Raw genomic sequence first — 26,782 nt, 5'->3', positions numbered from 1 at the left:
TTTCATTTCATTCCTTTAAGTGCTGTATACTGTTTTCATTGATAGGAGTGTCGTTGAGTTAACTTCATTATTAATGTATGAAACATAAAAAATCAATTCAATATTGTTTTTTTATATTAAAGTTAACCTTTAATTTGAAGTTTTAAGTTCTCTGAAAATTTCAGAAACATATTATTCCCAACATTCATAAATCCATTCATGGCCTAAATTATCTGATCATAATGTGTTTTCGTTCAGACTTTTGACTCCATTTAAAATGTCATGCTGACATAGCATTAAAATTAATCTATTTTTCATGCATGAATGACATCATTTTAAGACCTGAACAGCTAGTTCAACCAGCTGCCCTGTATTATCCATTGTTCAACTGTTTTATATCAGATTATATCTGTTTAATAATAACAGTAAATCATATTTTGAGAGAGAGAGTTTAAGGTCCACTTGATACAAACTAGGTCATTTCGGGACTAACATATGGATCAATTTTATTTCAATAATTTGCTTTCGCATAGTGGTCTTTTAGCAGTGGGGGGAAACTGGAGGACACAGAGAAAACCCACGAGGTTGGACAGGCGACCTAACTCCTTGTCACGTACAACCTTGGAATCGAAACCACACCAGTTGACTCAATGACAGACCTTATGATACAGCGTGCACACGCTAACCATTCGGCCATCCAACGCCGTCCGATATTGTGAAAGAATTATGCAATCTTTTCTTGAGAAAATTTTTTATTGTTATAATAACAGCAAATTTATTGTGTTTTAAAGTTACAATACTTTCATCATAGCAACCCGAAAAAAAAAAAAATTAAAGGTGCACTATTGCCCCTAAAACAGGACAGAGAATTGCAGTCCCTTCCATAGCTGAGATATGTCCCAAAATAATTCCGATTAGTGAAATTACATGTTCATGTTGTATGTCATACTGCCACATGTAACCTTATAATGACATTTTCATGTTTTTGTACTAGATTGACATTATATCTGAAGTTTTTAGCATAAAAGGGTAACAAAAGCCTGAGAAAATGACAGATGCAGTGAGAACAAACTAAAATAGAGTGATGTCGGTACCTATTGTTTGACAGTTTAAGTGCTAGGTCATTGTAGCATATTGTATCCATTTTCTCTAGCCAGACACAGTACATGTATATTCCACGAATAATACAGGACAATGGCCAACAACCATATCCTCTGTGCTACTTCTTTACTAAAAATGCCATATTGTTTGTTTTTGATTACTGATGAAAGGGACTATAGTGTTGTCGGCCCAAATTCCCTCAAAAATAATGATCAATAAGATTTCCTCTGATTGATTTTTAGATTGTCTTTAATGCACTTTCAAGCAAAATGGTTTTTGGCCTGTGATATTTCTTGGTGATAAAGCGCCACGGTGAAAACAAGCCTTGTTAATGTGCTCGTACCCATAAACCACTCTCTTTAATTCCCCATTTCACCGATAAAATACTTGATAAGCAAGCGGCTTTCGTCTTCACTTCACATGGTAGTGTGAAAAATCAATTTGAAATACTTATTCCTGAATATAATCAATTGCCCATAAAATATCAATCGTGTGTTAGACTTTTCCTTGTACATAGATCGTAGCTGTTACTGTTGATAAGTTATATCTAGTTTGATTAACTAGACTTACAGTAAATTGTCCTTTACTTGATACGGAATAACCTATATTAATAAAGCATTGGTGCATTGTAGTCAGCACCAGATTCACCATGGGACACGGTGGGGCCCAGGCCCCAGGGCCTGCCGCATCAGGGGGTCCCCCACAAGAAATCTCAGTTGCTTGTCAGTAAATTGTCCTTTACTTGATACGGAATAACCTACATGTACATGTATATTATTAAAGCATTAGTGCATTGTGTAGTCAGCACCTTTTTCACCATGGGGCATTGCGAGGCCCATGCTCCAGGGCCCCCCACATCAAGGGGCTCCCTCACTAAAAATCTCAGTTGCGCAAAAAGCGATGTGAACATGGTTAGACTGAGGACTCCATCTGCTAGCGGTAGTGATGAGGCCCTCCATCGAATATTTTTATTAAAATCCTTGGTGGACCCGTGTTGCTAGGTTGAGGATTTTTGTGGGGATTGTAAACGTTATGATCCTTTTATGCAAGTGTTTGGTTTTATCATGTATCATGCATCAGCCATAACTTAGGTGTCTGATTAGGCGTGTTCCCCGCAGGTAGTGATTCTCCTACTGGTGGGAATCATCGCATAGAAGAAATGGCGGTGAAAGATGACTGTATATTTGGCTTCATTTGACCAACTTCCTGCTGTTGAATCTTCATGAAAATGTGTACACACCATGAATATGATGTGCTCTTTCCAATATATGATGGGCTCTTTCCAATGAATTTATTCACCACTTATTCCTATCTTGTCTGTTGACGCCATAATACATGTATTCTTATAGATGGTTGAAAGACAGGGTGTTAGAGTGAATTTTGGCTTTGATTGACGTATGTAATTGTATTTAGCGGTATAATATTTCTGTGTATACATCACATCATGATCACATGAAATAATCTGATTTCTTGATTGAATCTCATATTATCTTATGGTTCTTACAGTGTTCGATGTTCGTCAAAAATTGACCTGTTATTTATCACTGACAGACTACAAATTACATGTAGGTTTGATGTAGTTAATTCATATATGTGGAATAATACTGCTTAAGTTCTGGTCACTTATGTTAGGTTGGGAGCCCCACTTGCTAAAGGCCCTAGGGCCCCTACCATGGTTAATCCGGCGCTGATTGTAGTCAAAGTTATTGTCACTTTGTGGGTTGCTTTCAGTAGGGGAAGAAAACATAAAAATGCGAAGAATCAAAATATTGAGCCATTCAGAAATGATCCCTAGATTTACTTAACATAGTTACATGTATGTAGGTCATTTCAAGAATTTCATTGTTCCAATTATATGAATGACTTAAAGATACATTATGGGAGATAAGATAAAGAGATGGCAGTTCTCGCTATAATAGTTATAAACTAGATAGTGTAAAGGTAATTTGCTGAAAATTTCAGTCAAATTGATCCACTATGAGCCGAGAACGAAGCGGGTGAAATTTTCGCATAATCTCGGTCATCATTACTAAAATCATTAATATAAACAGCATAGTCTCGATTATCCACTGTTTTGATTTAATTATCAATGGCCGTTAAGCGGCATATAGGAATCTAATCCAGCCAACATCGAAGGCTAGCCTTGACATCGAGAGTTTATTATGGTCTGGATAAGTTAATTAATGTCTAATTGATAATTTAGATAACATTTCAGGCCTAAAGAAAGACCTGTAATAAGCAGATTTTGCTCTTGCATAATGCATGTTTAATAATCACAATAAGTTACTACTATAAAACTGGTAGGTACATGTATAGGCATAGTTATCTACAAAGGAACTAATAATATAAGTTTTTATGTAGCAAGGAATTTGAGTGTTTCTGCTAACACCATACAGTAACTGAAAGTTTGTAATTTGTGTGTCTTTGCAAAATGTAACACAGAGCTCTGATAATTGCTTAGGTTTCAGAAGCATTTACACAAAATTAATTAGTTTTATCTACTAAAATATATCTTAGATGACACCTTTAAGATATAATCTTAACTGTCATATTTTTTATTTATTTCATTTTGTTACAGTTTGACTGATAATGTAAATTTTATAGACAACTTAAAACATTTTAGGATGATATGTTTTGTGTACCGCCCAAATTGCTCACATAATCTTCTATGATGTGTGCATAAATTGTTTCAGTATCATTGTATCTAGCATCTTGATTCCCCTTTATCTATATTTTTTTAGGGAGATAATATGACCTGGCATTATCTTTGACACAACATAGCCCACCCACTAAGATAAATGGTAACTCCTACACTCCTTTACCATGAGTTTGAAATTTTACACTGGAGTGACAGAAAGAATGTTTTTAAGATCTACCCAAGTAACAATCAACTTCATTTCAGGAGATAGAGTATAGATGCGAGGGGCTAACTAGAAGCCCACACACATGCATAGCAAGTCATGATATACTTGTAAGTTTGAAGAAGTTTGTAATCTGAAGCCCTGTCAACACTAGTAAACTAGCTTTCTATAGTACAGGTGCTGTTAGAGTCTCTCATAGTTTTTTTTTCTATAAATATACTTATAAACACATGATTGTAGAAAATCAAACTACATGTACTTTTATACCTTAATTTATCAAGGTTTTCTCTTATATCTCTGTGCCATCTCTCAGATATCAATTTTGTCTGTTGCTTTCTAATCCATTGTCACCTTGAACATCAAACAATATTTCTGTTGAATTCTTCAACTCGAAAATTGTCAATCCTGTATATGAACATTGCAAAAGGGTAAAAATCAGGAATATTACTACAACCCTATGGTCAACTAGTTGCAATATAATTATGAGGAAAATTGTTTAAAGATGTCAATGATTTCATCCAAAGCATTTGGATTCAAATCAAACTTTGTTGAGAAATGGTATGTCCGTATACATCAGATTTTGAATGAATTTAGAAAACAACAGAAAAAATATTATACACGTGTGCATCAAATGCAATAATTCAAATAACATGTATACAAAGTATTCGAAAAAAAAGGCACAGTTGTACAGAACATGGTGATACCATTAGTGTGTTGATTGATAATTGATGGCATCAAGTCCAGGTTAATTTACTGTTAGACTATTTTTGGTGCAGAACTAAAGGTGTTTAATGAAAGAGAGTACTGAGATTATAGAAAGAAAGGTTTCTACATGTATGTCAGTAACAGTATCAATCACATGGAACTTAGCATGTGTTTTACTCTCAAACGATAAACATCTTTCATTAATGTTGATAAGAAGTGAACTTCATAGTGAAACAGAAAGCACTACAAATTTGTATCTGCATCTGTTGATGAGTGCTTTTTATCCTAACAAGAGAAAAAGATCGGGAAATACATGTATACACGTATCTGATGATCAGACGATAACACAAACAGCACTGATCAGTTTTCAAAGAAATCAACAGACTTTGAAAGAAGAGATGGAAAATTTAGGTGTTTTGTAAATATGGGTCTATCTGTGTGTCAGTTTGTAGTGTTACTATTTTAAACACTATCAAACCCTAGTTTCAAATTTCAACACCATTTAAATTTTTGTACTGATGCACCATTGACATTGATAGGAAGGGTTAGATGAAGGTTCCTCAATAATTAAATGGACAGCTAAATGTACAGCAGTTTCTTTGTTTCATTGATACATGTAATTTTAGAATAATTAATCATACAGTTTAATCAAGCTTATTCCGTTGCTTCTAAGAAAAGTTACAATTTCACATAAAGATGCTGATTGCCATTTGTATTTGTCGGCCATTGTGTAATTTTTCACTCACTGCTTAATTCACTCTAATACTTAACATGGTTTATTTAACATTTCATAAAGAAAGAACAAAAATATTAATGGTAGATAATCTCCCAGTTTGGATTGCGTCAAATTAAAAATAGGTCCATGAAAGATTTTAGCAAAGATTACTGGTTGTCCTGGCTTGGTTTAACCATATGTATGCCGTTTATATTGACCACAGATAGTGCTAAATGTTAACATATTTTCAATTCATCATATCTTTGTAAATACTAAACAGAATTTAAACATTTTTGGACTGATATTTCCTTTTTAGAGATAATACTTCACAATATTGTAGTTTGTAAGAGATTAAACATCTTTCAAATAATTTGATCACAGAGACTTTAATTTGACCGTAAATTGATCATTTAGTCCCAACTTTTTGCTTGGGATCAATGGATTGATTAATCAGTTTAATTTGCATGAAATGTTTTTTTTTTTTTTATATTAGCATATACCATCATCACTTTTACAAAAAAGTATGTACATGTGTTACTGATAAATTCCCAGGATGTAGAAGATTATAAAACCTAGTTGAATGTAAACAGCAACTTGTGTCTTGAAGTATAACATGTGTGATTATCGTGATTAAGGAAACTAAATTGTTGGCTATATAATATAGATCAATAATAATCTACAAGCGTGTCTCGAAGTCTGATCGAGTTCACAAAATAAATTTGCTGTGGTAGCAAATTTCCAAGCACGAAAGATTTCACCAATGTTTTCCTTGAGTAGTTAGAAAAGATCTTTTTATTGATTGGACCAATTTTGAGAAGAATAGTCTTCATTGCTGTCCATTGAAATTTGCTAGTGGTAAGATTGACAGGGTAGGGGAAGAACCTAATCATATAAGGCCAAGAATTGTTGATTACAGAAGGAGGTTTAGGAGGTAAATACTGCTTCGTATCGATTACTACATAGATTATCAATACCTGTTTGAAGACATCCGCGGATATTTTAGTGGCTAGTCCCATAACAAACCAGCCAGCTAGAAGTTTATGTCAATATGCTCATTACAGTACAAATACTTTTCTATAGCCTCTTGAAATTCTCTACACTCATTTCAATTATTGACTGTTTAACAAGTAGCAGGGTATTATCTAATTTAATAATACATGTGTCTATATATTATGGAATCGAATCTGCGTGGGTAAAATCAAATTGCTTATTTGCATGTTGATTTCAATCCTGTAAGATAATGTGATTTCTTTGTTTATTTTATGCTTTTTGAACCATTTTTGGACTGATACATGTAGTTCTTTTTTAGAGATAATACTTGTACAATATTGTATTTTGCAAGAGATTAAACATTTCTCAAATGATGATTTGACCATAAATTGATCATTTTCTTTATATGTGTTGTTTAAAACCCCAAAATTTTAAAGACAGTGTGTTGCTTTCTCTTGGACTACATGTATAAGCATAACAGTTCAACTTTTATTACAGCGACAGTTATACACACCTGTATATACCCTACATGTACTTGAAACTGACAGTTTCTTCAGTGGTGATGAAAGATGCATTCCCAAAGCTAGGCAAAGTCCACACTCCACAATCTTGTGACACAAACCCCTTTCGAAAGCAATGAGCTAGGTTTTTTAAACGTTTTTTTTTTGCCATAGGTATTCAGAGAACAAAGTTCAGCTAATTTAATGATCGCCAATCTAACTTAAGCAACTGAATTACATGTACATATAACATTGAACATGTGTACTTGAGTCTGGAGTAAAACAGACATATTTATGACAAACCGGACAATGTACAAAAATGATCCTCGTTTCGAAAATATCAAGTGAAATAAAAGATGTTTGAGAAGCTGGTGATTGTTGATAGTTTGAATTCCATAACAAGAAGTAAAGATGACATTTGAATTAGTTTTACATACTGTTTATGTTTGATCACACCCATTGAAATACAACCACAGGGAAACCATATGGAGAAGTCATTATTAAATTAATTGGTGAGGTAAATGTCGAAATTCTGATTCAAGAGATTTCTTCAATGCTGTTGATATTGAACCTACAGCAGTTGAAGGAAAATAAAAATCTCAGATATGCTTTTGACAACTTAGAAGTTGGAGTCAAATGAAAGGCTGAGAAACGCCATTTACACTAGTAGGCATACTGTACCCTAGTTAATAAGGTTATGGTCAGTACTTATCAAATGTTCAGATCATCAGAAATATTCAGACCAAGCTCTCAGTTTCATTTCACACTTATCTGACCCTTACTTAAATATCAGAGATGAGACCTATTGTGGGATATATTTTAGTCTGGACTGGGGAGCCGTGGTGGCTCAGTGAGTAAGATGTTGGCTCGCTAATTTGGGGGTGTCCTGTGTTCAATCTTGGTGTTTGTCGAGAAAGTGCATTAGGATTTTCTGTCATGTTTCCCCCCATTTCAGTGGTGCAGGACGGAGGATCTGACAAGGGATAACTTATAGTTGTCCAAAGGGAATGAAAAAATAAGGTCTTGTGTACACATTGGCGTGTACGTAAAAGAACCATTGGCTGTTGGAATTTGATATAAGAGTAGGCCGTATTACCACTGTCTGGGCAAAGTTTCCCTTGTAGCATTGTAGCACACTACATGGCGTATGCCCATATTGATTAGCCCGGATGGAGCAAAAAAGTAGGATGTCAAACCCCATTTCATTTCATTTGTTCTGGACTGAGTACAATATCCACTTGTGTTTAAGCTACCACAATTTGTTGGTTTCATTCCAGGTTTGTAATTTGCACCGTTTTGTTTTTTCCTACAAATAGAATTAAAAAGAAACGCAATCTGATGTTATTTTTCAGGCACCAACAAAGCTATTCTTAGAGAATCCATTCCACTGAATTCATTCCAAAAGATTAATGCATTTGAAAATAATCTGTTTCAAGAGACATTGATAAATGGCGTATTTTATTCATGTAGACCTTGTATTGTTAATATGTTGTTTTTGGCCTGGATGAATAGAGACTTTTGACATGATGAAAGTAACATATGGAATATGTATAATATTTGAGTTAGAACAGATGTAGTTAATACTGTATCGTATATTATAAACACAAGATTATATCTTATATCAATATTATACTTTACCAATCTAATATCTTTATTATACTTATATTTTCTCTAAAGGCTCTAATCCTACATATTCAGTTTATAATATCTATTGAATGGAATCAAACCAGTTTTCTACTCATATTCCTTTTAGAGATACACAGTATTGTGGTTTGCAAGGCATTGAAATTCCATCAAAAGACAAATTTATTGTAGATTTTTTTTAATGTAATATATTGGCTTCTCAGCTACATTTTCTTTCATAATTTGATTTACAACATCCTGTGTGAATTTCATTATACCCTACCCTATTTCAGGATTAACATTTTACATGATATATAAAATAGAATGTGGACGAATGTAGGAAATTAAAGTTTTGTGTGTACATGTATAGGGCAGTGGTACTAAAGAACTTACCATAATCTCTACAGTTTTTTGGCGTGCACATAAAAGAACCCTTGGCAGTTGGAATTCATTATATATAAAGCGTAACCCATAGCGCCGCTGTCCTGGCAAAAATTCCCTCATGGCACACTGCATGTCGTATGCCCACCTTTATTAGACTAGTCGAAGCAGAACAGTAGGATGTTAAACCCCATTCCATTTACAAGTATCTGCAGTTTTGTCTGTTTATAGCTTTACTTCCTATCAACAATATTAAAATTTATCTCAAACATTGCAAAATTAGCTCTTAGAAAAATGAACAAAATAATGGCACTGAGATATGACTTAAATCGCATGAGGTAACTTTTTTTTTGGGGGGGGGGGGTATATCATTTTAAAGAAATTTTAGTATATTGGTTGGTTTTAATGTGAATGTAGTTTTAAGATTGCTTGAAAGAATCATTTTAAAAGAGACAAGTCTTTAACTCAATATTATCCACAGTCTTCGACATTGCAAACAAGACCTATTGGTCAATTTAAATCAACATTGATGCTGTTATCTTATCGGGAAAAGATGGGCTTCTGAAATCCGATATTTAAGAAAAAATGAAAATTTTAAAATAGGCACAAGGATCGCGTACCAGAATGCTTTCGAGCACCATTTGTAATGAAGCGACTCAATGAACGAAGCTAAACATACCCCACAGGAGAATACTACCAGTGTAGACTGAAATAACCAGACGCCAAAGATTGCCATTCAATTTGGACTCTTTGCATATTTCGCCAAACATAACTGATTAGAAATTAATGTAAAAACAGAAACGAATAAATGTAAATCATCTTATATCATTCATATTACATTATCATATGAGTTATGGCCCATCATTTGTGTCCATTTAGCTTCTTTAATTAATTTAGGTATACAAATAAAGATTAATGTATAATATACATTGTATATGTTATATGGTTCTTCCAATATTATTAGTGTGGTCTGGTGATGTTCTGAAAAATGTACTGTTTATATGGTTTGCCGAATGTTTGAGATTATAACATTTGCGAATTTATCTCAATATTTTGAGTAAAGTGTTTCTTGTAAGTCTGACAATCAAAACATTGACAAAACTATTTCTGGAAAGTAGGAAGTAGCCTGCTCGAGATCAGCTGTTTTGACTCAGTCAGACATGAGAGAAATACAAGACGTTTGAGAGTAATTAACTAATCAACATAGATAAACACCAAGGTGTTAATAGATATTAAATGTAGCCTTTGACCCCAGTGGACTTAAATAGTTGCATGATGTGAATATCTTTCACCAATATATATCTACAACTGTTGTGTTTGGATCTGGTAGATTTTCTACCAGCTGTTGAGTTGATATTTTTATGATTGTTTATATTTATCATCCTCTCTATCTACATGAATATATTATAGACATATGTACCATTATTGTCACTAATAGACTACTCCATCATTCAATTATGGTTTTTGTTGACATGTTGTGTTCCATGTTAGCTCATAAAATCAATACATATTATTTATACATGTACATGTATATAAAGATATCCTTATTTGTAACGCAAGAGTAAGCTGACTGGGTTATGATTAATGAACATCTTGTCAAACACACAAAATATAAAAGTCAAATTATTTAAATACATCATTTACATATATTCAAAAAAGGGTAAGCAAAAGTGTAGTTAAAGGGGTAACATTCAAGAACAAACAATCCTAATTGCGCAACAAAGGTAAACTCTACTGTGGACTTTTCTTACGCTTTCATAATTATTTATATTTTCTGTTGATGTTGTATATCTTCTTTATGTAGTGTCATATTATTGTATCATTTGTTCTTTATCTTTGTTTTGTTTCGCGGTTCTCCTACATTTAAATTTAGTAATGTATAGTGGCCAGACTTATTTAGTAATGTATAGAAGCCAGACTTAATTACGACTGTTATATTGGCTTTCATTTAAACAAGAAAAATAAAAACTGAAATATTAGGGGTGGACTAATATGATCTGAAATGATCACAGACATGTTATACATGTACTTAGGGCTAAATCTATTTGTTAAGGCCAGCTCAATTTTTGTCAAGGTCGCTGAGATGTAAATAAGGTTAGGGCACGTAATTGTTGGCGAGATTGTACGTTAGGGTTGGGATTGGGGCTAGGTCCATTGTTATGGTTAAGGTTGGGATTAGCATTAGTTTGGTTTACATATTATGACCTTTGGCAAAAAATTGAGCTGGCCTTATCATTTAGTACTAACCATGTACTTATTGATAACTCATAATAGACCACCATGACTATTTTGAAATCCAGACCTTAAATTAGTCAAATTTATGGTCTAAGATGTACACAAGCAAAAGTACTTGTATGTTTTAGTACAGTAACAAAATTTACTGTTAAATATATATAGTAGTTATTTCCAATATTTGTGATATATCAGACCCGTCGGACTTCAGTGACTTGCTGCTCTGATCATTGATTGATATGTATTTGAATGAGAAAGGTTATAAATTTGTGGAGGTGTGTAAATTGATCAGTTGGTCTTGTAAAGTTTGGGTATAGGTCAAGTGTTTTAAATCTTATCACTATAGACTACAGTAAATAAATCTTCCAGAGTCAATAATACAACCGTACTTTACCAACTCATCACATCTCTATACCGGTAACCGCCTTTACTCTTCAATCTTATCTTCTATAGCTAAAGGCACATCTCTATCATTATTTCAATCATTTGTGTTGAAAGCAAATGGTTTCTCCGATCGGTGATTCAATGTATTAAATAGAAATATGTTCAGACATTTATAGTCAGTGACTTATGATTTAATTGATTCATTCATTTTAATATACAGCATTATCCTAGAACATAGACCCATATCTAGAACAAAATATTAGACTATTTGTAAAGTATATTGGGGTCACTTTGTAAATTAAATGACAGTTTACATTAATCAAATAAGGTGGATTTTCCAATATTTTTACATAGGTTTATATTGAATTTTATGTGGTTAGCATATCTGCCTTAATTGTCCAGCTGGCTAACTCTTAATCCAATTTTAGTTGACATTGACTACCAAGGTTTAGTTGATTTAAACTGGCAATAAACTCTTAGAGATGCCTCATAATATCTTTTATAACTGAATGATTGGAAAATGATTTCATTAAATAGCGTACTGGTTGTACATGTAGAACATGTATTCCAGATACAGTCGTCATCCACCCATGTCTTTTAAAATCTAACATTTTAACCACAAAAGAAATACGGTTTACATATTTTATTTATAAGGACATTCAAAACTGTGTTCTCAAATAATATTGACATGATAGAAAATAAATGTGTGTACTTATTAAATTTCTTGATTAAATTTTTTTCTTTCTAAGAAAGCATATTATCACAGAAACTCTTTGAAGAAAATATGTGCATTTTTTTTCTCAGAGTTAATGTGTGAGTTTTATAACCCAAAAACATTTATCTGTCGTCAAGTTTACCATCATCAAATTTTATCATCAATAACTGGTTTATTTTCTGTATCTTATTTCTTTCTTCTAAACATTAAATAGTAAAATGTAACTTTTATGTTTTCTTTTATAGGAGTTTGGACTATGTCGAAGCAGCCTAACTGCCTTAGCTGTTAAATATGCAGATGAGCTCAAGACCCATTTTGAAGATGTGTTCGAGCGACTGGAGGAATTATGGCACATCGCGCGGGAATTGGACAGTTACACACTGGTAAATAGAAAATTTATTGGTTTCTCGAGTCTCTCAGTGTTATAGTGACATAAAGATTACCCAGTCAAAAAAATGGATGGAAATATCTCTTTAAAGAAATTCCATCATTAACTCAATCATTGATTAAACCTTAATTTAAAGTGGCACTAGTAGCAATCAACTTCTTTTGGAGATATTCCCCAGTGTTCAACTAAGGCTAAATGTGTTTGGTTCTGATTTGCGCTGTGGAATAATATGAATACATTTACTGTCCATGTATAGTAAAAACATTAAGGATGTAACAAGAATTCAGTCAATAATAAATATGCACCGTTTAATGATGACAATCAAAATAATAAGATATACTATGTTTGTCTAAATATTTTACTTTCTGATTGTTTGTATTAAGCTTTGGTAAACTGTACTCAAAAGAAGCTGGTAAATAAGTGTAAGATGCACTGTTTCTGTTCTGCCCATCCATATTGGCCGAATGGTTAGTGTGTGCACTACAGCGTGCGTCTACAGCACCCGGTGTTCCCAGGCAGTCACCCATCCAAGTACTGACCGGGCCCGACGTTGCTTATGCCAAAGAAGACGTACAATGGCCTGAAGTGCGGAAAATTGATTTTTTTTTTTCAAACAATCAGGAAAAAAGGCGTCTACAGTACCCGGTGTTCCCAGGCAGTCACCCATCCAAGTCCTAACCGGGCCTGACGTTGCTTAACTTCAGTGATCCGACGAGAACTGGTATTTTCAACGTCGTATGGCCGTAGACGAGAGAAGACGAATAAAACCCGTGGTTTCGATTCCCCGGTTGTACGTGACAAGGAGTAGTGTCGCCTGTCCAACCTTATGAGTTTTCTCCGGTTTCTCTGGTTTACTCCCACTACTAAAGACCCCTATGTGCAAGCGAATTATTGAAATAAAATTGAACCATATTTTAGCTCCGAAATGACCTAGTTTGTGTTGAGTGGACATTAAACTCCATTTCTCTCTCTCTCCCCATATACATGTATGTTGGACATGTCGATCTGGATCGACAAAATTCTAACGAGAAATATGCCCAATTAGACATCAACATTTGATGAATCAAACTAAAAATTCCCAAAATATGGACCATATTGAGAATATTACTATTAATATTTTCAATTATTTTAATAATCATCTTGAAAATACAAAAACATGGTGCTGATCTTGATCGCCCGATCACAATATTTGAATCTAGAATCATTTTCTTTTGTATAAATCAGCATTGATGCGAATGCAACCTCATACCATCACACAATGGTTTTTCACTGGGCAAAAAATTATGCTGTAACTATCTGAAAGTGGCCCTATTATTAACTATTAAAAAACACCAATTAACTTATTTTCAATAAACAACTTTTGTTAAAACTCTATTTTGAATTCGACCTTGCATGAAAATCAACATTGAAATACATAAAAAGTTTAAATTTGGCATGAAAACTGCAATAAGACCTGATAACACATGTACGTGGAAGGTTGCCATGCGTTTTGATGAGCCATGAAGCTAAAATTTTATAAAGAAGATAAAGATTGTTTTAGACACAATGAACTGTTCTTATTACAGACATTTTGCTTACAATTTCTATTGCATAAACACTGACAGGTATAAATAACAAAGATTTAATAATAAAACTTGTGAAAATTGGCATCATAGCAAATGTAGACTCGTTCAGTTCATGATTCAAGTAATTAACCCCAACTAAAATGTCCGACTGGCAAAATTTTGAAATAGAAACCCTGGATAAATGTCGTGCATTTTAAGAGTGGTGTATCTAGCTTTTAAAGTTCATATTTAAAACTTAAGAAGACAGTTTTATATAATATATTTTTATAGGTAGAGATATATGTTTTTATATGACAAGTAATTTGTTATGTAAATAAATGTTTGCACGTGTGTGGTTTTATAAAATACACCAGGTGTTTTATAAGGAGTGATAATGTTTTATATAATGATGTTAAATCTACATCCTATCCTGAGCAATGAATCATAATCTCCATTTAGTTTGTTTACCCTACAGAAATGGCAGGGCAATTTTCACATGCAATCACTGGTTTTAAACTCCATTTACCCTACAGAAATGGCAGGACAATTTTCATATACAATCACTGGTTGTAAACTCCATTCACCCTACAGAAATGGCAGGACAATTTTCATATACAATCACTGGTTGTAAATTCCATTCACCCTACAGAAATGGCAGGACAATTTTCATATACAATAACTGGTTGTAAACTCCATTTACCCTAAAGAAATGGCAGGACAATTTTCACTACATGTAGTTATATACAATTGAATTGTTCACTGTTCAGACCACTGGTCCATAAAATAAATTTATGAGAAATATCCCTCGGTTGAGCAAAATTACTAATTTGATGCCAATTTCTGATTGATTATATGTAGAGTGCTTTTAACTTTGTATAAGATGTCTGAAACTCGTAAACTGTCTGAAGAGGATATTACGTCTTATGTAATTTGTGAGCTTCCATAAAGAGAAACTTGTAGAATTGCAGATTAAAGTATCCTGGACGTCAATACACCTGGATCTTTCAATTCTATTATACCTATGGTGATTTAAACCATTGCCCAGTATGATGAATTTAAGCGTGTAAAGGGATGTATTGTTGTTTAGTTAAGACTCCCTATTGTTAAACAAGTTTCCGTGTCATTGTTAACGGTAGCACCATGTGTCTGTGAGACATTCTGTCTGATTAAATTGTGCTTATAATCGATCAACATTGTCGGTCTAACTGGGTATATTGATAGTTAAGTCAAGGGTGAACATTTATTTGACATGATGAATAAAATAAGTCTAGTAAACTAAGACTAAATAAATAAACAGATCGATAAGCTCTTTAATTGTTTGTGTGGTTAACTAAAAAGTAAAATTTTTAAATACTATATTTTAATTGCATTTTCGTGTATGTGTACATGCAATGGGACTTAAAACATGAAAGCTTAATGTGTACTTCTCTGATGTTTTACAATTGTTTATTAATATTTATCGATAAATCATGTTCTGTGTTTACACAAAGAATAACAGACGAGCAAACTCATCTATTTTAGATCTATTCTTAACCATTAATTGGAAAATATCCAGGGCTTTAAAATATATTTCTTTTCAAAAAACTTAATGTCTTTCAAGTTAATTCTACAGATTTTAACCTAGTGCCGTTATTTATTACACATGCAAAATAAACATGCACACTCAAAGGTAAAAATGTCTGACTGAGTGATTAACGCACAGTAATAATTAATTTGTTTGATTAATTATGGGCTTAATAAGTAATTTTAGTCAGTAAAAGTGATGGTGCAAGAGAACAGAAGTATAGAGGAAATGGGGAATGTTCACTAGTCCGCGGGTTCATTAGTCCACCGATATCTATTATTAGGGGTTGGGTTAGGGTTATGGTGCACCAGTCCGCTGGCTCATTAGTCCACTGATATCTATTATTAGGGTTAGGGTTCAGATTAGGTTTTTTGACACCCATATTTATAGTATTTCTTACAGCGGCGGACTAGTGAACCCCTCTTAGAGGAAATATGCCATGAAATTGCAGGGTACTTTTTAGTCATCTTGTTTCTGGAAGTGTTTTTAATCATATGATCCAGAAAAGAGTAAAGTTAGCTCCCTGAGAAAGTAGAAGTATGTTGTATCAATAACGAGCATTGTCATCTCAGTAACAATTGCCACCCTTGATAACAATTATGAATGAGTGTTTTCATTGGTCTACTGGGAGACTAATCAAAATAGTAGATAAACCTACATGTATGTCTCCATCTTCTCATTGTCTGCGATATCACTTCAGTGGAAGCAGACATTAAATAAAGCTATTTCACACTTTTCTTCTCTTAGGAAGATAGCTATTTAGAACCACCATTTTTACCATGGTACATGTATTAGAGAGTGTTGCATGGTCAACCATTGCTTCAATAAAATGTAGATTCTGAAATGCCATTAATATTGTTACAGTAACATCTGTTTTGGGTTTGGTTTTTTTTTAGCCTCTCCCCAGTTTAAGACATTAAATTCATGCAGCATTTACGTTCTTGTCTAAGACTATGTAAGCTGGATAAAAATTATGAAAATGAGGATTAGCTTTTGACTGAAGCTAGTTTATACCTCACCTTTGTAACTCATAATGAAGTTGTGCAACAGAAAAATCTTACTTTACAGTAAAAATAACTGTGATAAGTTAAAGAAAGTGTTGTAGTATATAATTTATCTATCAATAGATTACATTACCTTATATCTGCTATTTAACAGATATTAGATAGGCTTGAAAATACCTTTAGTTACTATTTAAACACTCTTTATACTATTTTAAATGATAAAATCAGCTGTGTAATTTCTGGTGTCTATTTCAGCCTGTCAATCATAGTCCAATGCATGGTATTTATGGCTCATCATCTGTGTATGGTTTTTCACCAAGACATGTTCCACCACCTCTTCCCTCTATACCTCCAGTAAGTTGCTGTTTTATAACTGTTATTTTTTTAAGTAGAACATTTTTTTTTTAATTTTTAAAGTAGATCACTTTTATCAAGAGTTTATCTCTGAGAAAATTAAAAACTATTGATTATGTAGTGTAGGTTTAGCTATCACAATTAATGTCAGTGAGATTTATCTGATTTTTATTAGGAGAGTGAAGGAAAGTTAATTAAGCTCTTATACTTAATAGGAACATTTGATATGGTACATTTCATCTTAAACATGTTTGTTTAATCTATATTACAGCCTAATACTAGTCATGTAGAAAGATGTACAGACTTACAGTGTCACTTACAAATTGGTCATAGGTAAGTTCATTTTGAATATTTTGTCTGCCGATATCTCCTAGAGTGGAAGATTATGTTATACCCTGTGCTGCTGTTATAGCTGGTGATCATATCATATCTGTGAAATCATATCCTCTGACGGCATGAGGTCAGGATTTTTCACACCCAGTTCCCACTTCTCATGGGTAAAAGTTGAAGGACTGAAAAAACTGTGTCTCCTGGTTGTTTGGATAGGTCAAAAAATTGAGGTCCACCCATAAACTCCCATAGCATTTGAAATTCGCGTTCCCGTAAGATTTTCCTTCTTAGCATTGCACATTTGGCCATAAACTAAATAGACAATATGTTAGTTTCAAAATGTCTGAAGTATTGTTTCAATAGCACTTTATTGTTTTACCCAAGCACAAGTTTCAAATTTAGAGTATTTTTGAAATTTTATTATCTGCCTTCTTATAGGTTACAGAAATCTCACCTTGAAGTTCAAAGAATTTTAAGTTTTTACAAGGCTTTGGCATTTATTTGAATAGATTTGTATGTTAACAGCCAAATGGTTGTATAGGGATTAAGTACCAAAGTTGCTCCTCTGTATGAAATGTATTAAGGGTAGTTAGTGATTTATATGCTTGGAACACAGTTGTACTACATGTATGACTAAACAATATGATCACTTCAATATTTGTCATAATTGCCTTAGGCTACACTTTTTTTAATCACTTTACAGTCATTATTATTCATCAGACTACTTATTTTATTTATTTTTATTTCTTAGTCAAAACTCAAAAGAGTTTTATGCCTTACTATTATTAATTGATGTACCTTATGTTATAAATATAAACACTAGAATTAAGCTAAATAGTTTATAATTTTAATGGTTTGTTACTTCACAAAACTATAGATATAAATGTAACTGATTACATACAAAATAACACAAAATGACTGGTTTGAATTTTAAAAATATATCAATATTTGTATGTCAGAATGAAAGTAACAAACACTAGCATAGTGTCTTCATTGTCTTTGAGCTAAATAGCATTCCAAGATTTTTCTTTCTCCTGAAATAAACGCTGCCACTTTAAGCCTTCTCTGTTGATCTCTGTTATTTGAATCAAAAGAAAAACTGAAGGTTTTGTTGAGAATCTATGTCCATGGGTTGTTGAAAATATAGAACTTGTAAAGATTACTTTGTTTATACAGGTGGAGTAGACACTGTTCTTTGGAACTTATGACAAAACCCCTCTCCACCTTCATACATACACAGGTTTCATCTTAAAGGTACCTTCACTCAACATGAAACATCTCCTGGGGCATTTATCTTATCATGAAGAGAAATCAAAGAAATCCTAGAATCAAGTTAAATTTAGATTATTATTTTATGATAAGTAAAATAATTATTACATGTACATCTGACTGGGCTATATGCAGTGACAGTGCCAGGATTTTTCAGAAGGGAAGGTCGCCTCCTCCAGAAAATTTTACACAATTCAATTCAAAATACACTTTTTAGAGAATGTTCCTGATAACATAATCAACAGAAATAATTGCATCTTGAATTCAATCAGAAAGGAGAAAATTGGCTCATGGAGCTTGGACACAGTTATCTTTGAAAAGTACACATGATAATATTAACCACAGCTGTTGTGTTTTTGGTTGATTTCTACTTTTGGTTGCAAACTGCCATAACCTTACTCCATATAATTTTAAGAAGAGAATTTTTAACTAGACTTGTATATCCACTTTAAAAAAAAAAGAATTACAAGAACCAATTCCAAACATCTGACAAAATTATTTAAATTGTGATCCTGACCGTGTGCATGTAAAATTTTTAAAACAGATTATTTTTTTTTGTTGTGGTTCAAAGACTATTATCACTGTGTGCACTATGCATTATCTCTAGCACTGGAATATTGATGAGAAATAATTAAATTTGTGAAGAAATATTTTGCTTTAACATGAAGTAACAAAAGTGGATACATACCACTATGGTAATTGAAAACTACCACAAATTCTAGTACTACTGATTACCAATTTGTGATACACCTTGTAGTACCTGTATGTTGGTATTTGGTATGTAATTCCATCTTGATACAATTGTGGGTATATCTTCTTGTAGTTATTTTTATACAGGTAAATTATCTATAATCACCAGTGGCTGTTTTACAGGAATTTTCTAGTAGTAGGTGTTTACTGATAGTGAGAACATGTTATTTATTTTAACAGTCCAAGTGATAATTATTGTGAGGTTTTTTTTGTCGGCAATTAATAAAAGACATGTACCGTCATGGAAGAATAGAAAATCCAGTAGAGAAATTAGCTAAATTGAGCAACAGTCATTTCAATCACCACACATAAAATTATGATAATATATGAAAAGCAATATGAGGAGTTTCCATGGAAAGGGTAAGCTGACCCTATCTCGTCAGTATGCCAATATTTATATTACTAGCTGTAAAATCAAATCAAAGTGAACAATATGGCTTTTTTATAAAGCAATAAAATAATAAACCTGTTTTTGTTAATTTCAAACTTTAAATTCCTTACAGAGGATGTCAAGAGCCGTTTTAGTTAAAATTATTTGCTTGACATGACATTTATGGGACGTAAAGGAAATGTAATTAATAATTCTAAACGAACATTCTGTCTTTTTTAAAAGATGGACCAATGGAGAAAGTTGATCAGATAAAATGATGTAAAATTTGATTAGCTTACATGTAGCTATTAGATGTGAAAAAAATGATGACATGCTTGGTTCAGTCTGGGTATTTTAGTTGATGTGAATATAATGATTAGCTGTTATTATTGGTGGTATGATATTATTACTGTGATGATAAATGGGTTGTTATTTAATATTATCATCACTAGACTAAACTAACAGTTCTATTATACAACATATTATATCTAATGATAAATACATGTAGTCTTATACAAAATAAATAATATCAAGATGAAATCATTATAGCAAAACACACATTGTCGCCATCTTTGTTATGGTAAAGGTTGCTGTCTCATTAACTTTGCTTCTAATGTTGGCCTGGGAAGGAATGGTGTCTAGTCATTTGAATGGGATGGAAAACTGAGGTCCTGTGTACATGTTGGCTGGCACATAAAAGAACCCTCAACATTTGGAATTTGAAATAAGAGTAGGACGTAGTGCTACTGTCTGTGTAACATTTCCATTAGAGAAAAAATCATGGCATATGCCCACCTTTATTATCCCAGCTGGCACAGAAAAGTAGGGCATTAAACTTCATTTCATTTCATTTTCATTTCCGAATTGTGAACACGACTTTTAGGCTCCTAAAAGTGCTTTCACAGGTCGTGAACAGAAAATTTCAGATTCACAAGTAACATCTTTCTAATGTTCAAATTTTTTTTAGTAAAGGTCAACTAAATCAGAAAAAAATTCTTGTCCTCTTGGAATTGCACATATTACCATAGAATTTAACAACTATTGTATGTTGGTCTGAAAATGCCAGGTTTTAGGGTTAAAAAAACCTTCTTTCATTTCCTATTCTCCAGATAATGACCAAATACTCCCCACCCACCAAACCCAAAATACACCACCACGCACCACTCCGCTTTCAGTTCATTTGAATACAAGATTCTATTTGGCACCTTTGATTTAAAAGTCACTACTGTTTACAGAAGAGCTCACCAATTATTAATTATGTTTACTGCACTTAAGTATTTTTTGTTAATAAATGCCAGGTGGCTGGGATTGCCTTTCTCTTGACAAACGAGCTTACAGCTATTCCTAAAAAAAAAAATAATCAGAAATAACTTACTCTGAAGAAGAAGTATTTTCTCACTTCATAGAGCTATAATTACTTTTTACGTTGAACGTATAAATATAATCATTTCTTTTAAACTTAAAAATAGAACAAAACTTAGATAATTATCTGATGGAAGTTCATTTGGCAATTCATCCATCTTCCAGTAGTAAATATTAGTACTTATCTATATCTAGTTAGAGAATGATATATGATATACCATGAAAGATATGTGCATTATACCATATAATCCATTATTGACATAACAAGAATACTCAGGAAATATCAAAGATGATTAGTATATAGTGTAGGTCAGATTAATGGGCTGTCAGTCGATGTAGACAAGGCTCTCTAGCTGCGAGACCTGCTATTCTCTTTCATAATATACATTTCTTACTTGATATTCCCAATGGATTCCTGCCAGGATTTATATGTATCAATATGAAATAGAGCAAATTATTGCCAGTTTATAAAAACATTCTAGTATATCAAATAGTCTCTACCTTTATGCTTGTATTAGGTGTTAATGTGGCATTACAAGAGGTGCTGCAATGTCATGCCTGTTTATTTTAACTCATTAGACAGACAGCAGATGACTTGTTGTCATAATAAACTGTTTGAATTATGACTGGAACTATAAATTTACTCTCTGTCTGAAATGTTTAAACCCATTTGAACTGGATACAAGGTGGCATCAGATTTCAAAATAAAACAGAAATTTAAGGTTTTGTGAAACATCTTTCACCCCTGGCTGTAAATTACTCTCCAGACTAATGGCTCTGATTTTACCAGGAGGAGAACTATTCATGCATGGTAGGCGTTGTCACATTGGCTATAGAGACCATAAATTTAATGTAAAACACTATTTTAAAAACTAATTATAAACTCTCTCCCTTGGAAACTTTTAGATAATTGGAGGTTTTTTTTTTAAATCTAATCAATGATGATGCCCATTTCTTTGCACATGTTGAAGCAAACAGTTGGTAAACCAAAAATAAGATATTTAAAAAAGTCTGTCAATAAGAATTGGCAATTGTCATTATTGTTTAGATAATCTTAGGAGGCACGTTCGGAACACATTTCTGAAGACATTTGCTTGTTAATTTTAAATGATAAAGTTTATAATGTATATTTCAGACATGATAATTATGTTCATCAGAATTACGTTGCTGTAGATGGTGGTAAGTGTATTTATTATATTTATTTTCAAAATATTCTATGTTGTATGCATGTAGCTTAAACACAGATGTTTTTGTGTGTTTAATAATTTTGAGTTAAATTAATGTATTTTCATGTTATGACCTCAAACATTGGTGTACAGGATACAGGAAGGATTGACTTGTTTTATAGCCCAATCCAAAACTCATTTATAATGTTTTTGGGCGAGACTAAAACTTCTACTTTATAAGGTGTGATTCATATTTAAGTTTGTTATTTATTTTATACTTTTTAGTGTACAATAGGTTCCTTAGAGTATATAGTTTTTCTAGGTCAGTTACTTCATTGTTATAAGGGATAGGCAGTGTTTCGGCAAGTAAGGTGCTGGCACACTAACCAGCAGAACTGGTGTTTGATCATATAGTGGTGGTTGAGAAAGTTCTCTAGGATTTCTCCTTGTCAGTGGTGCAGGACAGAGAGCCTGCCAAGGACAGTGTCTATTTGGATGGGTGAAAACCAGAGGTCCTGTGTACATGTTGGCATACACATAATTAAAAGCCTTGAAAGTTGAAATTCATTCGCTGTCTGGGCAAATTTCCCTCTCATAGCCAACTATACGTTTTCATTAGCCTGGTAGTTGCAGAAAAATAGAACTTAAACACCCATTCATTGATTCAGTGTTAATAGCTAAATGATCATCATTTATTCAGAGAACTAATAAGCATCTAAAATTACAATAAACGGACAAAACTACAATCTGATTAAAACACGCATTCTGTTTCGTTCGTTTTTTTATAGTTTCAAAATTTGGAAGAGTTGTTATATAACAGGCGTTTTGGGTGAAGTGAGAGATAAGCCAATGAAACGGTCTGTTACGGCAAGTTCTTGGAGTCCTCTGCACGGATCTGTGGGTAAACCCCTAGAAACGTCAACTGATTGATTAATAAATGACTGATGTCATACGGGCAAAAGTCGTTCGTATGACCCCTGTTGCAACCTCCCAGTACAACTGGTCAGATCTTCATGTAGTGTAGGCCATCGAAAGTATATAGATCTGTATTTTAATCAGACTGACAGAACTAATAAACCCCTGAAATTACAATAAACAGTCAGAGTTTGTAAAAACCTTATTAGTTTTTATCTGATGTATAAGATCTAGTGTTTATGATAAATGGAGTGTTTTAAAGGTTATACCTCATTTATCAATTCTCTATTTACATTAAAACTCTATCACTAGTCTCATTTATTTACTCTGACAGAATGAACAAATATCATTTTACACAAATATCATAGTTAGGGGGTTGTAGCTAAAAGTATCAGATTGAAATATTTCAAATATATGTTAAAACTACATTAACCCTTTAAATTTTAATTTCCTGATGGTAAATAGTCCCATCATTAAAGCCGATTCCATGAAATGAGCTGCATCCCCATTATATTTTGTTAATAAATAAATTTATCCTGGGGTGATAAATGTAACAAAATTAATATCAGCATATTATTTTCACTTATATCTCTCACATGGATTGTCATGACATGTATAACGATCTCATTTGAAACTTAGAGGTATGTGATCAGTTTGAGAATAACTAAATATTTACAATGAAGACTCATCCTACAAAAAGTGACTATGATATTTACAAAAAAAAAGCCCCAGAATGCTAGGTTTTCAGAATTTCATCCCTATTGGTCTGGAAATCGGTAGGCAGATCACAATTTCAGGAACCTACCAACCAAGTATGCCTGTTGGGTTTATGAGATATAAATTCTGAGTATCCTGAAAAATCATGTTTATGTTTCCAAAGGGTTAAAGTGAATAGAGAATAATTCTATGAGTGCATTGTATAAGACTATTACTATAAGGTGGAATTCAGATGATATCAGAACGTGTCATAGATATACATGTAAATGGCATATGTCATCTGAACAATCTGAGGAAATTTGAGATTTAATTTCCCAATCATCTCTGAGTTTGAAATTTATATCCCCATCAGGATAAAGAGAAACCTTCCAAATCTTTCATAAAATATCCCTAGATGGTTTGAATGCTAAATAAGAATGGTTGTTTTTCTCAAAATGTTTGGGAGACTTCTCACCCAGTTCGAGCCCTTCAACTTAAATGGTTGTATCACTTTTTGATAAGCTATATCATTTGCCAAGGAAAAAAACCACATATGGTTGGTGCAAAATTACTGAGTTAAAATAGTAGGTAATGTGCCGTAAAAACAGTCTCTATATCATTCAATACATCTGTTGACGGGAAAGGCAGAAATTTAATCACAGGATAAGGAAAAAGTGACAGATTGCACAAAAACATCCTTACTGTGGGTTCACATTTTTGTCTGGACATATGTGTGTATTTTAAAGAGACAACTTTGGAGGATTTCGCTGTTTGGTAATTTTCTTTTTTTTTTCTTCTTTTTTTTTAAATTCAACTTTTGAAGTGAACATAAAATTGTAATCAAACTTTGAGACCAATATTCCAAACAATTGCTGAGATTCCTATATTTTGACATGCAAGGTTATTTTTGATGTGCTAATATTCAAGATTAATTACATTTATGTTCTTGATCAGAGCGATAATGCCCCTTTAACTATGTCTTTGACTCGTTTGGCAGGTAGCTTGAAAACTTAATTTGAAAGACAAATGATGGGGTTAAAATGATATTTGCCCAACCGATAAATTGTCTAAATAAATGACAGGTTAGTGCTGCATAGATGGAGTGTGAGAAATTTACTTCTGTATTACAGGCAGCTGTGAGTAGAGTAAATTATGTTTCACAGTGATGCAAAAAATTGTTCAAATTGAAAATTCATAATAAATCAGCATTGACTAAATAGTGAAAATGTCAGCTGCATCACTGAAATGGCTTGCTTGCAATGTTCCATAGATTTTTCCACCTAACTAAGGCTATGTTCACATTATTGGAAATAATATGGTCATCAGTTTGTTCGCTGAAGTTCAGATTTAAAAAGTTGTTATAAGTGTATATTATGCAAGAAATGATCCTACACGATTGTAAACAGTATTATAATTTCCTATCAGGTGTCACTATGCAATTCAGTTGTTAACATAATTCTCTGAAACGAATAAATAACCACCAAAAGGTTTAAGGGAACACAACAGGGCCCTGTTTCACGAAATTTTAACTAAGATAATATCCAAATTTTAGTAATTTGATTGGATAATATTAGATTGATTTTAGTACTTAGCCAATCAAAATTGAATTATCTACTAAAATTTGGATTTTATCTTTAGTTAAGATTTCGAGAAACTGGGCCCAGGACTTTCACTTCAAAACTTTCACTGTCGGTCATTTTGATAACACACAAAAACTTTGCAAATTAAATTCATATTTCATCTTGTTTATTTATGGTAGAGTATCTTGAATTCACATGTCTATATCACTTTGTCAGCATGTTGTACACAAAAAATTATATATTGCACTAAGAAATGAAATATTAGTAGATATAATAATTATTTATTAATGAAATGTTCCCTTTTGGCTAGTTAGATAGCTTTTATTATCAAAATTTCTTATTTGGTTAAAGACAAATAAAGAGCTGAATTGGCCATAGAAAAATTATTCCAGTAGCTCACAAATACTACCTCATATTGAAATACACACTAACCTTGATAATACAATAACTTCGTAATTAAGAAAAATAAATAATTATCCATAGCGTATTTCTCACATGTATCAGTTTTAGACCATCTCTTACGACATTACAGGGGGGTCACAGTGACTACGTGGGTAAGACGCTAGTTCGCTAGCCTGGAGGTTGGGTGTTCTGAGAAAGTTCATCCAGATTTTCTTGCGTGGTTCCCCCTTGTCAGTGATGCAGGACAGAGGGCCTGACAAGGACAGCTGTCTAGTCGTTTGGATGGGAAGAAAAACCAAGGTCCTGTGTACACATTGGCGTGCACGTAAAAGATCCCTTGACAGTTGGAATTCGATATATAGGAGTAGGCCGTAGTGCCACTGTCCGGGCAAAATTTACCTCATAACACACTGTATGGCATATGCCCGTCTTCATTAGCCCAGTTCGGAGCAGAACATTACATTTCATTTCACAACATTACAGACATTACAGCCGACATGGAACCCATGGAAATGGTAATATGTGAAAATTTGAGATTATTGAATTAACTATTTGTCTAGATAGTGACTCGCATGAAATATTGAGAACCACATGATCACAATTCCTAATGCCAATACCCACTTGATAATGGGTAAAGGAAAAGGAATAGTATACCTTCAACACCAAAATTCTCTCAAAAAGTCATTTTCCTTATGCACAGTAACCATTTCAATCCCCTTCTTGATATAAACAAATGAAATCTGGGATTACTATTTTCTAAATTAACATTAAGTTACCTGAAACATGGCTCGGCTTCTTGATATTGGAAGATGACATTTTGTTTTCGATTATCTGTGAATGGTCCTACTAACGAATTAGTATTAGACAAGCAGATTGCCGATCTTGAGAACAGTAGCAATGTG

At 32.9% G+C, this 26,782-nt stretch overlaps 1 protein-coding gene and 1 pseudogene across 5 annotated transcripts in view; one reads left to right on the top strand and one right to left on the bottom strand.

Annotated features, from left to right (window-relative positions):
- Positions 1-26,782, top strand: part of LOC126812323 (SAM and SH3 domain-containing protein 1) — a 64,065-nt gene that overhangs the window by 9,071 nt on the left and 28,212 nt on the right. For 4 of the 5 annotated variants that reach the window (XM_050538670.2, XM_050538667.2, XM_050538669.2 and 1 more), the window contains exons 2-5: positions 12,432-12,569; positions 16,942-17,040; positions 17,312-17,373; positions 22,257-22,300. In XM_050538670.2, the coding sequence (XP_050394627.2) occupies positions 12,432-12,569; positions 16,942-17,040; positions 17,312-17,373; positions 22,257-22,300 (343 nt within the window). Of the gene's footprint in view, positions 1-6,210; positions 6,293-12,431; positions 12,570-16,941; positions 17,041-17,311; positions 17,374-22,256; positions 22,301-26,782 lie in introns of those variants that run through there. The other variant, XM_056098640.1, reaches the window with a different exon arrangement.
- On the bottom strand, positions 13,205-13,323 carry LOC126813586 (5S ribosomal RNA; annotated as a pseudogene).

The sequence above is a fragment of the Patella vulgata genome, chromosome 2 (genome assembly GCF_932274485.2).
Source record: "Patella vulgata chromosome 2, xgPatVulg1.2, whole genome shotgun sequence".
NCBI lineage: Eukaryota > Metazoa > Mollusca > Gastropoda > Patellidae > Patella > Patella vulgata.
The sequence above is the reverse complement of the archived record's forward strand: the minus strand, read 5'-3'. Positions and strand labels throughout refer to the sequence as shown.